Source organism: Aedes albopictus, chromosome 2 (assembly GCF_035046485.1).
Source record: "Aedes albopictus strain Foshan chromosome 2, AalbF5, whole genome shotgun sequence".
Classification (NCBI taxonomy): domain Eukaryota; kingdom Metazoa; phylum Arthropoda; class Insecta; order Diptera; family Culicidae; genus Aedes; species Aedes albopictus.
Genome location: NC_085137.1, coordinates 105,685,253 through 105,701,169, shown reverse-complemented (window position 1 = coordinate 105,701,169; position 15,917 = coordinate 105,685,253). Strand labels below are relative to the sequence as shown.

Genomic DNA, 15,917 nt, shown 5'->3' with positions numbered 1-15,917 from the left:
GCTAAAAATCTCTCAATTCGATTAGTATTTGTTGACGCACCGTACGGACGAATAGGCCCTTTAGGTATGCCGTCGATTGGAGTCAACCGTCAAAACGACAGCTGTTAACGTCACCGCTTCGCTTGTGAAGAAAAGATTTTTTCCTTATCATTGTTGACAGTATCGTGGACGAACTGTGCACACAAAATAATAGTATTACTATATAGTTTCCTAAAATTTATCCTGAATTAATATAAAAATCTGCACTAGAACTAGAATCGATAACCAGAATTATATTTCGGTTCAGAACAGGTATATTTAGCTTCCTCAATTCGATCTCTTATCTATCATCATAATGAATCTTCTTGTGTATCAATTTAATAGACGCAGTACATTATTGCTAGCGAACAATCAATCCAAAATCCTGCTTCTATAATTCTGTATAATTGATTGTAAGTATCAAAAATTATAAACTTACGAAACGAAACGGAGTTCTGATTAAAACCAACTACAACAGGTACCAGACAGCAGTGCATAGTGTTTCGGATTAGGGCTCATTGCGTTCCAATAACCGCTAAACTATATTGTAAGTGTCAATCCTATATCTTATAAACAATTATAATAATGAAATATAATTACAGTCGAGTCTCGCTACGCTCGGACTACGGAAAAGTTTAAACAAACTTACCCTTCGAGTTTCCTCATTCAAGTACTTTTCAAGTTCGCCAAGCAAAAGATTAGATAACTTTTATTGCTAGAGCTTCATCCATTCATGTGATCCATAATTTTCTCAATGAAAATAAATACTACACCCGAACCATTTTATTTAAACTCAACTATTTATTTACGAATAAAATCACTGTACAATTTACTCCACCTCCGGAAAGCTTCCACACGCACAGGCACCCTACGCACGAACTTGCAGACAGGCCAGTTAAAATAATCCTTACAAAGAAAATATCAATAAATATCCGATAACATTAAATGCTTCCGCAGGCCACTGCTGCCCAGCCGCTAGATTCTCGCAATAACGACTCGTAATCGTTCTGTTCTGTTCTAAAAGACTTAAAATGCAGTCTACGTTGTGCGTTGTGTGCGAATGCTATTACTCTCTTGCGTTTACTTTTTTGTTTTCTACACGCAGCACTGGTTCCGCAACTGGTAAGCCCAATTTTTAAATAGGAGTTTTTTTTTGGTTCGAGAACACAGGATTGTTTAAAAATTGGGCTCATTCTACAGTGTTGCCAGTTTTTCTTCTTCATCGCCTAAAATCGGTGCTACACCTTACGATCTAAGTATTTGTTTTGTCTAGCTTCTTAAGTTTATACAGTTTTCTGTAGCGCTCATGTCTAGTTGTCTATGGGTGATTTACTGGATAACAAGGGATAAGGGGGTTTCTTTGATGTGATATTTTGGGTCTTGGTTATGGATTGAATGGTTGATTGGGAGGAAGAGGATCGTTTGTATCACTGAACGATTGCCCGGCCGGAGTAGCCTTTGACGTTGAGTTCATCTATCGAGGACTTCTTCCCGTTACCTTGAAGTCGCGATGCTAATCCGCAGGTCTACAAATATAAAACATAGAATTAGAAGAAACCCATTTGAGGTTTATGCCGGGTATGCTCACAATAATTGTCGACAGTGCCAGCAATCCAGCTAGCAGTCCGGAGATCATTACAAAGTTCTTGCACTGATCGGGCACTTCCTTGTACCTCAGGTCGTCGTACTGACCGGGCATGATCACGGTGTATTCGATATTTTCCTTGAACTTGGTGAACTCGGTCGTATTCAGGGCAGCCCGCCGGAACCGATCGTGTCCGATCATGGATAGGAGGTTACCGTAGGCTACCTCTCCTGCAGAGCGACGACGTCTTCCAAGACCTAGAAATTTATATTCAGAATAATGAAGAATTTGGCAAATCATAGAACTGTACCCTTTCGCTTGGTTGGCTCATAGAGATCCAAGCAGAAGTCCGGTTGGCAATCCATCGCGTCCATGCAGGCCTTGATCTGGGAATGAATCCACAGTGTGCTACGTTCCTTCATCGAACTGAGAAGGAATGCTTCAAAGTCCAGAAAGACTTCATTGGGTTTATCGCGATAACGCGCTGGTTGATGTGGAATGATCGAGGCAAAGTCACGATTGCGGCAACCATCGCGAACCAGAGACACAGATCCGGAAGCATGTGGGTCATCTGGGTCTGGTGAAACTGTCACTTCCAACAGTTTGACGTACTTCCAAACGCTTTGGGCACTGATACGAGCCCGTAGTTGTAGCTTCGTTCCAATTGGAACAGCCTGATCCACAGGTACCTCATTGTTGGTAACCGAAGGCAAAGAGTTAGACGAGTGATTCTTCATGCCGGCAATTCGAGCAATCGGGGGAGCTTCCTTGTACAGCGCTACTTCGTATTCCAGACGGCCTGGAGTTTCTTCGACAACACCGGAGACACGTGCTCCATGGGGGCTAGATAGAACAATGTCAGTCAGTGATCATGAAAATGATCGCGATGTGATCAAATGGAGTAAATATTTCAGCAATCGATTACTTACAAACTACCAGCAAATCCAGCGGCCTTATTTTGAATAACTGTAGGCTCTGGTGGCTTACACATGATGATCAGCTCCTGATCGGACTGCATCACAACGGATGGGAACTGTGGGAACCAGATCCGTACGTGGACAAACCCCTAAAACCAAAAAAATCCATGCGAAATATTTCAGTAGTAAACGGTAAACGATAGCTCATAAACACCTGATCATAAAACCCAAAGCTGAAAAGCCACCATGACCCCCAAAAAGCGCCCATGCAAAAAACAGCCGTCATACGACCCAGTTACCAAAATATGGGCTACTGAGGGCTGACCACCATGACCAAACAACAACGCACGGCTAGCGACAAGATTCTTACATTCCTCTTCAGCACGCCGCACCGTGTGAAGTCGGTGATCTTGAGGTCGAAGCTGAGCTCGCTGGGGTCTTTCCGGTCCTGCTTGATGGAACAGGCAAAGTCGGCCTCCGGGTTGACGGCCCGGTCGTCCGCGAACAGGGGCGCCCCCTTGAATCCGATCGGTTTCTTCAGCTTCGCCGTTATGATGTCACCCAGGTTGGACCCCTGCGAGGCGAACGAGCACTGGATGTCCGTCACTGTGGATCATTGACGGTGGGAAACAGAGAAGCGGAAAAAGATAGAGAACGGAGAATACGCACACAGTCGGTGCAAGGTGTTAATACGGTTTTGAAGAGCTATTCAAATTAAATTCAAATGTAGGCAAGTTGTAAATTTGAACGCTATGGTTTTGCTCGGCTACCTTGCCGGCAGGTTGTGTTTCAATATTGGGAAGGCAAAATTGACTTGATTTATGGGATCCGATGGGTTGGCGGCTTACCGTCGTAGTCTTGCGCTCGGGCCAGTGGAAGAAGCTGTGGAGAAAGAGCAAAGCAGGGAAATGATTATTGGGATGGAAAGTATAGGATTAATTTGGTTAAGTAATTGAATAATGATGCAATTTTTGGATTGATACAATTAATAGGTCTAATGAGTAAGCGCAGAATAGTATAAGTATGATCCACACCTGACGAAACTGTTATCCAGTTCTTATTAAACACAAACAAAATCAGCAATGTTCATTTCCTAGGTGGGATTTTGAAACTTTCAGTTTTTAGCTCAAGGCTTGTTCTTTTCCGGTACTAATGGCTTAACTTTCATTTCGAAGAAGGAACTCAGATTGTCTGAGTGACAGTCAAATGCTTTATTGTTAACACAAGGTCTGTTTCATAACAACTTTGTTTAAGAAACTTTCAGTCGATGGTTTCATGTCATTCATTGAAATTATAGATCTAATAATACCGACTAGGATCACAGTGCCATTAATAATCTGACCATGGAACGGTATCCTAATGTTTCCCCACTCTCCCAAATATAAGAAAACCGCCTTATTTATCGACGATTTTGCATGTTCAAAAAATTTAAGAAAAACTTCCCTTGTGAATATTCAAGGTTTTTTTGCCCCCTAGCGTGTAAAAATCTTTTTTTTTTAAATTGGTCCAGAAAATAATTTAAAAATTTCAGAAATTCGTGAATTTCTCCAGGAATCCACGATTTTCTTTACAGTTCCTCCAGGGATTCTTTAGGAAGTTCGTTCAAGGATGCCTCCAAAATTTCTACCAGTAACGTATTCAAGAATTTCTCTTGCTATTTTTAGTGCATCCTCTAGACATTTTTCCGTTCAGTTTTAGTTTCCCAAAAAATCCATCAGGAAATCCCCCAGTGACTTTTATTTTAGTATTACTTCTGAAATTCCCACACGAATACCGATGATTTTAAACAACCCTCCAAAGATTGTTATACTTAGAATTCCTCCAGAAATTTCTCAAAGAATTCCTTTTAGAAGTTTTGCATGGATTGCTTCATTAATTTCTTCATGAATTTCTCCAGAATTTACTCCGGGAGGTTATTCAGAAGTTCTTATAGAAATTCCTTCAGAATCCATTTTATTTTTCAATTCTGAATTTTAACGGACTTGCTAGTTCAAGACATAACTCCTTCAGATATTCTCCAAGGCTTTCTGTAAAAAAACATTCAATGAATTTTATCAGAAATTCCTCCAGTGTTGTATTCTTAAATTTCAGTAACAATTCCTTAAAGGAAGGAATCAGAAAGTCCGCCAGAAATTCCGTCAGAAATACCTTCATGGATTTTTTTTTTATCTTCCACAGACTTCTGCACAAATTCTATAAGCAATTTCTTGAAAACGTGTTGTAGGGGTTCCTGAAGGGACGTTCCAAGGAATTCTGTGTAAATTCCTTAAAAATTCTTCCTGGTGCTTCTAAAATATTCCATATAATCGTTAAACTCTTCCACAAATTCCTTAAAAAACTTCTTCAATGACTATTTCGCAAAATCTTCTAAGGATTACTTCAAAACTTTCAAGAGAGATTCCTTAGAATCTCCAAGAAGGTCTTTTGAAATTACTCCAGCGATTGATCCAGAATTGCTGCATAATTTTCTTTAGAAAACTTTCCAGGAATATTTCTCAAAAAATGTTCCTCGAAATTTCTTCGAGTTATTTCAGGGATTATTTAGTAACATCTTGCATGTAATGCTACAGAAATTTCTTGATGAGTTTCCCAGAAATGTTTACACAGTTGCTTTTAAAAATTTGTTCCTTAACAGATTCATCCAAAAATGTTGCCTTAAAAACCATCCATGAAATTCTTCAGCATTTATTTTTTTCATGCATTCTATCAGGAAAGGTATCTTCCAGGGACTTCTTAATAAATGGGTTCAAGAGTTGTTTCAGAAATTTATCAACAGATTTGTCCAGAATTTATCTTTAGGTAACATCCTCGAATTCCATTAAAAATTCCAATGATTCATTCCGAGATTCTTTAAAAGAATTCTTTAGATTATTTTTCGTGGATTATTTATGAAATTTCTTCAGGGATTCCTTAAAGATTGTTTCAGAAATTCATCCAAAGATATCCTTTGAAAATATTCTATTTATTCCTTCAGAAATGCTTTCAAGGATTCAAAAAAATTCTTTCAGAAATCATCACATGGATGCTTTTAGAGCTTCTTCCAAGAATTCTTTCACAAATTCTTTTTGGGATTGCTTCAGGAGTTCACACAGGTTCATTCCAGTTCACAAACTGTTCCAGTAATTCCTTTAGGAATTCCGCCTGGAATCGAATTGTGAATTTCTTGATATTGATAGATCGTGGACCAAGTTCATTCATGGCCTAAAACTTGTGCATTTTGAATAGAAAATCAGCCTTTGATTACATATTTTTATCACCGATTGAAGCTACAACTTCAAATATATCAACTAATTTTGCTGAAATTTGTTAAATTACTTTACTTATAATTTTGGAAATATTAAAAAATAAAGTAAGCTCTGAATACCCGTTTCAGTTCTACTGAAATTATCAAAGTATTGCAACAGTTTTAGTGTTTTGGCTGATTTGTTAGCAGCTGGCTTTAAATGTGTCCAGATGTGTTATTGTTATATGTATGTTGATTTGCCCGGTTTGTGAACCACTATACCCATCCATCGTTCGGATTACGTCTTCGAAACTCGACTACAGCACCTGTAGAAACAACACCGATCAGTTACAGATCAAAACTCAAACTAAAGCTTTATTGAATTCAATACAATTGCACGGTCTTCTAGGATCGGTCGTAGAATTTAGGGATGTTCAATTCAAAATCCCAACATGTATTAGTTAATTTTCAAAAATAACATTAACATAGCTTTTAAAATTTACCAAACATTTTTTAAATTTATCTGAAAAAATAAAAAAAAACGTGTTGAGTTAAGAATTTGAATTCTAGAAAAACATTATAGTGGAAGAGTTAAAATCGTGAAAATGGAATTTGAACCTGGAAGTTGCAGTTAATAATAAGAAACTCCATTAAGCTTGTTGACTTTAACCTTCAAAAATATCTAGAAGGGGCTAGAAAATTCAAGAATATTGGATAATTCAAAACATAAAAACAAAATATGTACGATGAAATGAGTTTTGCCAGTTTTTATGAAAAAAAACCATGTTTTTAATCTCCCTGATGGAACCTCTGAGTGTTTTTTATGAAATCAAAATGTTTTACAAAAATGCTGCAAAATGTATATCTTACACACACACATACAGACATTTGCTCAATTCTTCGAGCTGAGTTGATTGGTATATAGGACTCGGCCCTCCGGGCCTCGGATCGAAAGTCGTTTTTTCGAGCGATATTTTAACCCTTCTTAAGGATGTAAGAAGGGTAGAAAAATGTGAAACTGGTCTGTTGACGCCTTACGCAACTCACCTGAGTTTGCATAATGGATGTAAATTTGAATCAAATGCTGAGGGTGAATGGCTTAATTTTGTATCAGTCCTAGAACTTTTCGTGTAGGAAATTTTCTTGATTTCCTGGGGCATCGAGTATCTTCATCATACTCGCCACACGAGTTACACTACACAACACACATGAAAAATGTCCATTGGCAGAGCAATCTCTCAGTTAATAATTGTGGAACTTATCATAGAACACTGAACTGAGAACAAGGATTTGTTCCAGTTGAAGAATATCATCAAAGGGAAAAAGAAAAATAATGCTCTACAGCGATCTAATGAGCAATGTAAGACCAAACCTCAGTACCATCTACAGGAGGTCAATCACGCTAAAGCTCCAGTTGAAGCTTAAGCACCAAACTGAGTCCAACAGATCAAGCTCATCTTGTTTATCTCACTAAATATCAAAAGGAAGTAACCTTACTTTCAAAGGTGTATACTTTCGCACAAAGAAATGCAGGTTGCGACTTGAGCAGAAAAAAATGTGTCAATCACTCTCTGTTGTTCAGTGGCAATGGCACATGCCACTTCAATTCCAGATTGGAGCTATTTTTTCCCTTTTTATCTCCACTTGATTCCCTTTTAATTGACCTACTAATCGAGACTCGTTTATCGGTGCAATATGTCCATCCACATGTCTCGATTGTTGGATGACTGTGGTGGATGAGCAAGCAGGAGCGCGCTCAGCTGCATTTTTTCTTCGTGTACATTCAGAGGAAATGAGAGTGATATTTATGTGTTTCTTTGGAAGGTAGTCAGATGGCACAGAAAAGGATCGTAAGTATGTTTACTGAGCAAATCCAAGAAAGGTGAATAAATAAATTGAATTCTCATTGATTCTACTTAAATTCGAATCGGTAACGTTTCATGTTGATAGTAAATCGTTTAACAGTTAGAGTGTTTGTATAAAAACTAAATTTAAAGAAATCTTTTTAGCTGATTTGTGCGTACACTTATTTAGTACAGGAATTGCTGTTAATGTTTATACCTTACCTTTACAAGTGTTCCATTGTTGAAATTGGTTCAAATAGATTGACTGTTGGATTAGAAAAAAATAGAATATGTGCCAGTTGAGAGAAGAGAAACGGGACGAAGCCAGTCACCTTCAGCTGGGTCCTATACTGAATAGTTGAGCGTTCATCAATTGAAGCAGCAACGCCAGATCAATGTTTCTACTTTGTTTTGACACAACTTGTGAGTCGTTAAAACTCGACTGTTGTAGGTTTTCCAAAGAATTCGTGGTTTATTAGTAGAGCATATTCTGAATGTGACAACAGATTAAAGTTTACTCTACTGTCACCGTGAAGTGAGACTTAGAATAGGTCATGTTATGAACCTAATAGTCCCTTCAAAAAGATCAACATTACAGAAATATGCAACAACAAAACACTTTCTAGCGAGCCCCAATCAACATAATTGAACCACATGAGCCAAGCTGGGACCCCGATGTTTCACTTGTTGCCGCCGCCGCCTCGGTCGCCGTGGCTCCGCCATACCTCACCCAATGAACCACACCCCTCGCTAATTGTATAATGATCCGCTGAAATGCTGGGAGCACATGTTTCACGCTTCTTTCAACACATAATTTGTATTTGCTAGTTCTTCTTTCCACTGCTGCTGCCACTTGCCACATTGTTCTACGTTGTAACTCTGTGCTGCGTGCCGCCGTCTTTCTTCATGCTAATTTGCAATGCTCTGACTTCTGTTTTTACAGCTTCGCTTTGGCGCTCTGCCCTGTGTTTGAGATATACCGATTTTACTTAGTCATGGGTTAACCGAAGAAAGTTGTAGTGGTGCTCTGTTGTTTACATTCATATAATTATGCTAAGAAAAGTTCGATATTCAGTTCATTATGATCCGTTTCTGTTTCGTCTGCAAAAACGAATATTTATTTGAACCGAATATAGGGTATTGGTTTCCTTATTCAGCATGTGGCTCCTATTTTCATCCTACGAAAAACAAAGGATTGAAGCGCTGTTTGTTTTGTTTCTTATTTTTATATTTTTTGTTAGAAGTGAGCATGCATGAAAAAAAAACGGAATCAATCAGTGCCGTATTCGCTTGTTTTCGAATAGGATGAATATGGGAGAGTGAGATTACTGATGGCACACATACCCTATCTGGATCACAAACATGATTAACTAAACCTTTACGAGGCCTGATATAACTGTTAAACATTTTTTTTTTTTTTTCAAAAGCTCACATATTGCACTAGTGCACTGATTGATCATTATGTGTTTATCAGCTTATGAAATTAGGCATGCCAAGCAAATTTTGAAATTATGTTAGGAAATTAGGTCACTCTCCTCCAGTCGCGTGTAGCGTCACCAGTTAATTGTGATGTACCCTTACAAAAACGGTAATCAGAGCAGACAAACTGACCATACAGGCCTATGTAGGTAGATATGCAAACACACATGAATCGCATTCTGAGCAGTAAGACGAGACAAGTAAATGTCACTCATTATACATCTTCATTGTTCAGGTACCTCAGGTAATTGCATAGACATAGAGGCTTATGTTGGATGACGAAGACGATGACGCGACGGTTGGTTGACAAGTGGTAATGCAAACGCATTCTTGTCACAATTTCTCTTTCGTTTTGTGCGTTATCTTGTTTGTTTTTCTTGACATATGTATGTCATTTATGCAGAGAGATATTTTTTTTATTTTAAGCGCAAACTAACATAAAAAAGATGATTTTTATGGTACCTTCATGAACCATTTTCATAAATTACAATACAGTGTTCTATTTTCATAACAGAGCTCGTCACTCGTCAGAAGAAATTCTGAAAGAAATCGCGATTGAAATTCATGAAGAAATCCCAGATAGAACACTTGATCTAAACTTTAAAGAACATTCTGGAGGAACCTCATGGAGAACCAATGGATGCCTTCCTGGAGGAATACAATAAAGACGTCCTGGAGACATACCGAAAGAAGTTACAGGAGGAATCCCGAAAAGATGTTCAGCTGATATCCCAGAAGGACCTTCTAGAGGAACTCCAGAAGGAGCTCCCAGAATGATCCAGGAAGGAATCCGAAAAAGAACTTCTGGATCTATCGCAGAAGGAATTCTTGGATGAATCACAGAAGAAAACCCTGGATGAATCTTAAAAAGAATTACTGGAGAAATCTTTGAAGGATCTCTGGGAGAAGCCGGTGGAGTAACTCCTAGAGGGATCCTGGAAGGCACCCCTAATTAATCTCACAAAAGCGTTCCTCCTGGGAACTTCCAAAAAGAACTCAGGGGAAAAAACTCCTAAAGGAGTGGAGTGGACCTGGTGTGATGGTTAGAACAGTTGACTATCACGCCGAGAACCTGGGATCGCATCCCACTCCCGACAAACTCGCAAAATGTGAGTTCTTCCTTCGGAAGGGAAGTAAAGCGTGGGTCCCGAGATGAACTAGCCTAGGGTTAAAAATCTCGTTAATACAGATAAAAAAAAGTCACTCCTAAAGGAATCCAAAAAAGGAGGAATTACAGCAACAACTTCTTGAGAAATCCCTGAAGGAACTACAGGCTGATCTTAGAAGAAGTTCTTGGAAGAATCCCAGACGGAACTCTGAGAGAAACCCGTTAAAGAACTACTAGAGGAACCCTCAGAAACTCAGAAGAATCTTCAAATGGAGGAATATCAGTATGCACTCTGTTGTGGTGATATTGTCAGTGAAACTGGCAACACTGAATACAATGAGAAATCAGAAGTAAATCGTTAATTCTCTAGGTTGGAAGGTTGTTCGCTTGAATAAGCACGGAAAATACCAAATTGTATGTATATATTTATTTGTATTATTGCTGAATATTTCTAATAATAAAGTGAATTACAGCATTGTAGCTGACATCAAGAATGCTGCTCTCAATATTTGTGTTCGTGCTAAAGGTGACTGCAACTCTTCCCAACACACTCCTTGATAAATCTCTAACGGAACTACTTCAGAACTCCCAAGAGGATCTCCTAGAATATCCGCAGAAAAAAAACACCTACAGGAATCCAGGAAGACTTTCAGGTTGAATCTAACAAAGAATTCTTGGAGAAATCCCAGAAACAACTCCTGGGGGAGTTTTGGATGAAATTCCTTGAAAAATTCTGCTAGGAATTGAATTTACAGCAGAAAATCCTTTAGAAAACCTGAAGAAGTCTTTTTTTGGTCTAGGAGCTTCTTCTACAATGTCTGCAGATTATTTTTGAATTCTTCTGGAAATTGACTCCAGAATTCTCACAGATGTTCCTAATGTAAACTCTCCTAACGTTTGTTACGATGTTCCTTCTGGTGCTTTTTATGGAATTTCTTAAAAAACATTGTTTAGAAATTCCTCCAACAATTTCTTGAAGAATTCATCTGGCAACTTTTTTCAAGCGATTCATCCAAGATTTTTTCTGGTGTTTCACAAACAGTCGTACCGAAAACTCCATCTGTAAATGCATTCTGGGAATCATAAAAAAATCTGATGCACTCCAAGATCTTCAAGAAGAATCGCAGAATGAACTCCTGGAGGAATGCAGAAATTTATGAAAGAATCCCGGAAAGTGCAAACAAATCGGAAAGTACAAAGAAATAGAAGGTTCTGATGGATTTCTCGAACGATTCCTATGAGGTTTCTGGAGGTATTTAAAAAACAAAACTTTCCAGGATTACTCCAAGAATCCCTTCGGAATATATCAAACATTTTGACCAGCATTTCCTTATACGCCTTACCGGAATATCTCCTATCATAAAAACCGAATACTAAATAAATTTCCCCACTGAAATTTACCCCAATTCCACGAAATCCTACTCCACCTGCTGAAACCGCATAAGAATTCCATCAATCCTTATAGCAGTTCCAGAAATTCCAGAAGGAATCCTTTTGAAGAGCTTTCAAATGAATCCTAAGAGAACTTCCAATAGATATTTTTGGAGAAATTAGCAAAGCAACCTTTTTAATTTTGGTTGAATGCTGGAATGAATGGAGGTAATCTAGATTCTAGAGGGAATCCTTTGAGATATCTTCAGAAATGAAATCCTGAATATTTTTTTTATTTTGATGAATTTGTGGAGGAGTTCTCAATAGAATCCTTGCATAAATTTTTGAAGGCATCTTGAGCTTGTGTTTGAGCTTGATTGACCGCCCGTAGATGTAGATGCTACTCCAGTATTGCCTTACTCATTCACACTAAGAAATAATATATTATCTATATTAGATATATGCCGGTGACTAGCAAGCATATTCAGTGTGTGAGTGTTGGTGATCCTTTATTTTTAGGCGGCAACGACGCCTACTACGTCAGGTTGCTGGTTAATGTGGGGGAGAGGAAAGGATGTGATGCTGGCAATCGATTGTATTCACGGGCAAGCCGAATACATATCTGTGTTTGTGGTGGGATATGATTGGCAGAGGGTTTACACATTGGTGCATAGATACCAGGTGTATGATGAAAGAATAGTGTGGTTATTATTCTGGAAATGATGTGGCACAGTGATTCCATAACTCGTAGGTTTTATCTGACAGATTGTGACTGTGCAGTAAAAGTTGTAAGTAAAATAAACGGCTTTGGTTTCTGGTTCTAGAAATGGCTATGAACGAACATATAAATGCACTTAAGCTGCATATTAGACTGGGTCATCAAAGTCGATTTTTCGGAACAAAGCTTATTCGATTCGTTTTAGTGTCCAAAACAACTGCGCAAAATTTGGGAGTGATTGGTTGCGTCCCCGTTTTCCGCATTGCGATTGATATTTGTATGGAATTTAGTATGGGAAAACATACATTTTAGCATTTTTCTCATAAATTGAATTTTTTCGTCTAAAATAGTGTAACTAACGACGTTGAAGTATAGCCTAGGATATACCGAAAAACTTTGCTGCAGACTGAAAATTGATCCGACACTTGGTCGGCGTTAAGTCAGACCGGACTATCTGTTTTTCAATGATTTCGAGAAAATGCCCTGCAAAAACTTGAAATTTCAAATTTCTGGCATTATTTTCAGAAATACTATCATTCTTTCATGTAATGGCACATCTGCATCAAAATAACGTCGAAAAGTTCAGGTTTAACGAATTCCTCAGCTTATCTTTACCTGCCTTAAAAATCGCGTAGTCCACTCTGACTGAACGCCGACCACTTGTGAAAAAAAGTTATAACGTACAGATTACCCGGTGCTGCATAACGTTTAACATGTAAAGGAATCAATAATAAAATTTCAAATTTTGGCCTAAGTTACCAGGCGAATAACTTTTTTCACAAGCGTCGGATCACTTTACGGTCTTCGGCAAAGTTTTCGGCATATCCTAGACCATACTTTAACGTCATTAGCTACACGGTAGTAGACAAAATAATTCAACTTATGAGTAAAATGCAAAAAAGTACGTTTTCCCATACTAACTTCCATACAAATTTCAATCGCAACCAATCACTCCAAAATTTTGCACAGTTGTTTTGGACACTAATATAGATTTAAAAAGCTTTGTTCCGGGTTGATGCGATCAAATTTAAAGTTTCTCCATACAACGTTGACCCACTCTACTTTAACCCGTAACGTGGATAGATTACCTTGGAACGGTGCGTTATGGTGTAAGATCTACCATATCAAGTTTTGATCTTGTGACTTTCCAGCCTGGTTTATTTAAGTGCAGGAACATTCCCAAAACATTCCAGAATCAAGATTTGGTGAACTTTTTTACACTATTTATCAATTTATTGTTTTACTCTATTCATTTTTCACTGCTAATATACCGTTTGTTTCAGAGGAATGGAGGTAAATTTAACTTATATATATATATATATATATATATATATATATATATATATATATATATATATATATATATATATATATATGCATATATATATATATATATATATATATATATATATATATATATATATATATATATATATATATATATATATATATATATATATATATATATATATATATATATATATATATATATATATATATATATATATATATATATATATAACAATTTACAAAAATATAACAGTGGAGAACGTATCAAAATTTAATACTATGTTCTATTTCAGATATGCAAGCAGGCAACCAGCTATCAAAATATCGAAGTATTTCTTTATTTAGAAATGTCAAGATTACCGCACGATTCAGTGACAAGTAGACCACGTTTTCCGCGTCGATTTATTCGTGTCGAGTACCATAATCTCGTTTTTTTTTGTTCATCACATCTTTAACTTATATTACGCGTTGTGAACATTCGCAGGTAATAAATATGTACAATGATTTTTTTTTTATCCGCAATCTTACTAACACGGAAACGCGAAAAAAATAATACAAGAACATAGGTAAAAATCAAAAGCAACGATTTGAGTCATTTAGTTGTCCAGTTTTCTCGTAAAGCTACGGCGCGGGTTTCGGTTTTTCAGCATTGGCAGTAACACTAAACGGAATTGCATACAGTTTATTTTCTGACTGAGAAACGATAAGCTTAAAACGTGCGTTATTACGAGTTGATCTGACATAAGCGTGGTTTAAAAATTATTCATACCCGGTACAATAATTAAATTTAATACACAAACATACAATAATATTATTGTATTCTTCCGACAGCCGGCTGGCGGAAGACTAAATCATATCAAGGGTTGCATAGCTCACATCACTTTCCAATGTGAATCCAGATCTATGTAACTTTCTATCCCTTCCCTTCCCACTAACAAACTTCCTGTGACAACCGTGGGGATGCGGAGGTACACACGGTCTCTAGTAGCAACGAATGTCACACCAACATTCCTTCCCTTCCCCGATGACCGTAAGGACGTGGCCGGAACCGGTACTGACATTATAAAGTTTTGAACCTTCAAAATTGCACATTGAGGATGGAAAGCTACACCCAGGCCCCATCCATTTGGTTCTCTGTGCAATGTTGACTGTTCTGGTCAGTAACGGAGTAGCAACTACGAATTGTACGGTCATCTCATGCTCATGCTCAAGCTCACAATGTTGACCCACTCTACTTTATATGTAGAGAAGAGGGAGAAAGTATGTAGAAAGATATGTTCAAAGTAGGAGGAAATGGACAGGCCAAGTATTAAATCCAGGACCTTTTGCATTCAAATCATTAACGGTAACCACGAGATCATCAAACTCGTCCGGAATAAATCTCTGAAGATATCTTCTGGAGAATTTCTGATGAAATCTTCTTAGAAGTTCCTCAAAAAATTCTCAGAAAATTTCAAACTTATTCTATAGAGAAAGTTTTTCAGGAATCATTAAACAATTTTCTGGAAAACTCATGGCCTGCCTGGAAATTCCGGAAAGAACCCTTGCTGGAGAGACCTGTAAAGAAAATCCTTGCAGGAGATTCTCAAGAAATTACTTGAGGAATTCTTTAGTATAGCCTCGTAGCCGTGCGGTTAGGGTCATCAAGCTCCTTTTTTTTAACATAAAACATTTGTATATATTTGCGTTGATTTTTTATAAAACTAGTAACATATCAATAGCTACAATTCAACTTGAAGATAAAAGTCTAATTCACCTACATCAACAGCATTATTACAATTCATAATAAAGGTGACATAATTAATGAAATATTTGAGAATGCGTTGTTTCTGTCTATTTGCTAGTCCTTCCAAGACTGGGTATACCAAATCATCGAATGAGAACCTCCGGAGATTACCCACTATCGTCGCTAGCATTCGTTGTAGGTAATCGCACCATGATATGGGGTGAAGGTTCGATTCCGATTCCCGCTCCGGGCGATGAAACTTTTCGCGAGAATAGATTCTTCTCCGTATCCACTGGTGCATGATCCGTGTGTCCGTTATCTAGTGTTAAGTTTCGATCAGTCTGCACAGCCGCTGGCTGAAGACGGTGTCCATGTCTTAAAAAAACAAAACTCCATCAAAAATCATAGGAGAAATTCATGATGCAAGTAGAAATCCTACAGGAGGAGTTCTCTAGGAAATCTTTGGATGAATTACTGAAGGGAATCTTGGAACAATTGTTACAGAGTCAGTTTATCTTGTGCCTCCGTCAACAACAGACGTAGCAGCAGACCACTCTGCGGTTGGCATTGATTGTAACAACGCAACGGTGGCTTTGTGATAGCAAGTGTCGGTGCCCGAACTCTTTTGTTCGCTTTGC

General features: G+C 37.8%; 1 protein-coding gene across 1 annotated transcript in view; it reads right to left on the bottom strand.

The window, feature by feature from the left end:
* Positions 1 to 797: 797 nt before the first annotated feature.
* LOC134287691 (uncharacterized) overlaps positions 798 to 15,917 on the bottom strand; it is a 93,394-nt gene continuing 78,274 nt past the window's right edge. Inside the window, exons 3-8 of the mRNA XM_062850194.1 lie at positions 3,369 to 3,402; positions 2,891 to 3,126; positions 2,533 to 2,669; positions 1,914 to 2,446; positions 1,607 to 1,860; positions 798 to 1,544 (exon numbers count right to left, since the gene is read on the bottom strand). Coding sequence (XP_062706178.1) covers positions 1,446 to 1,544; positions 1,607 to 1,860; positions 1,914 to 2,446; positions 2,533 to 2,669; positions 2,891 to 3,126; positions 3,369 to 3,402 — 1,293 coding nt within the window. The 3' untranslated portion in view covers positions 798 to 1,445. The remainder of the gene's footprint in view (positions 1,545 to 1,606; positions 1,861 to 1,913; positions 2,447 to 2,532; positions 2,670 to 2,890; positions 3,127 to 3,368; positions 3,403 to 15,917) is intronic.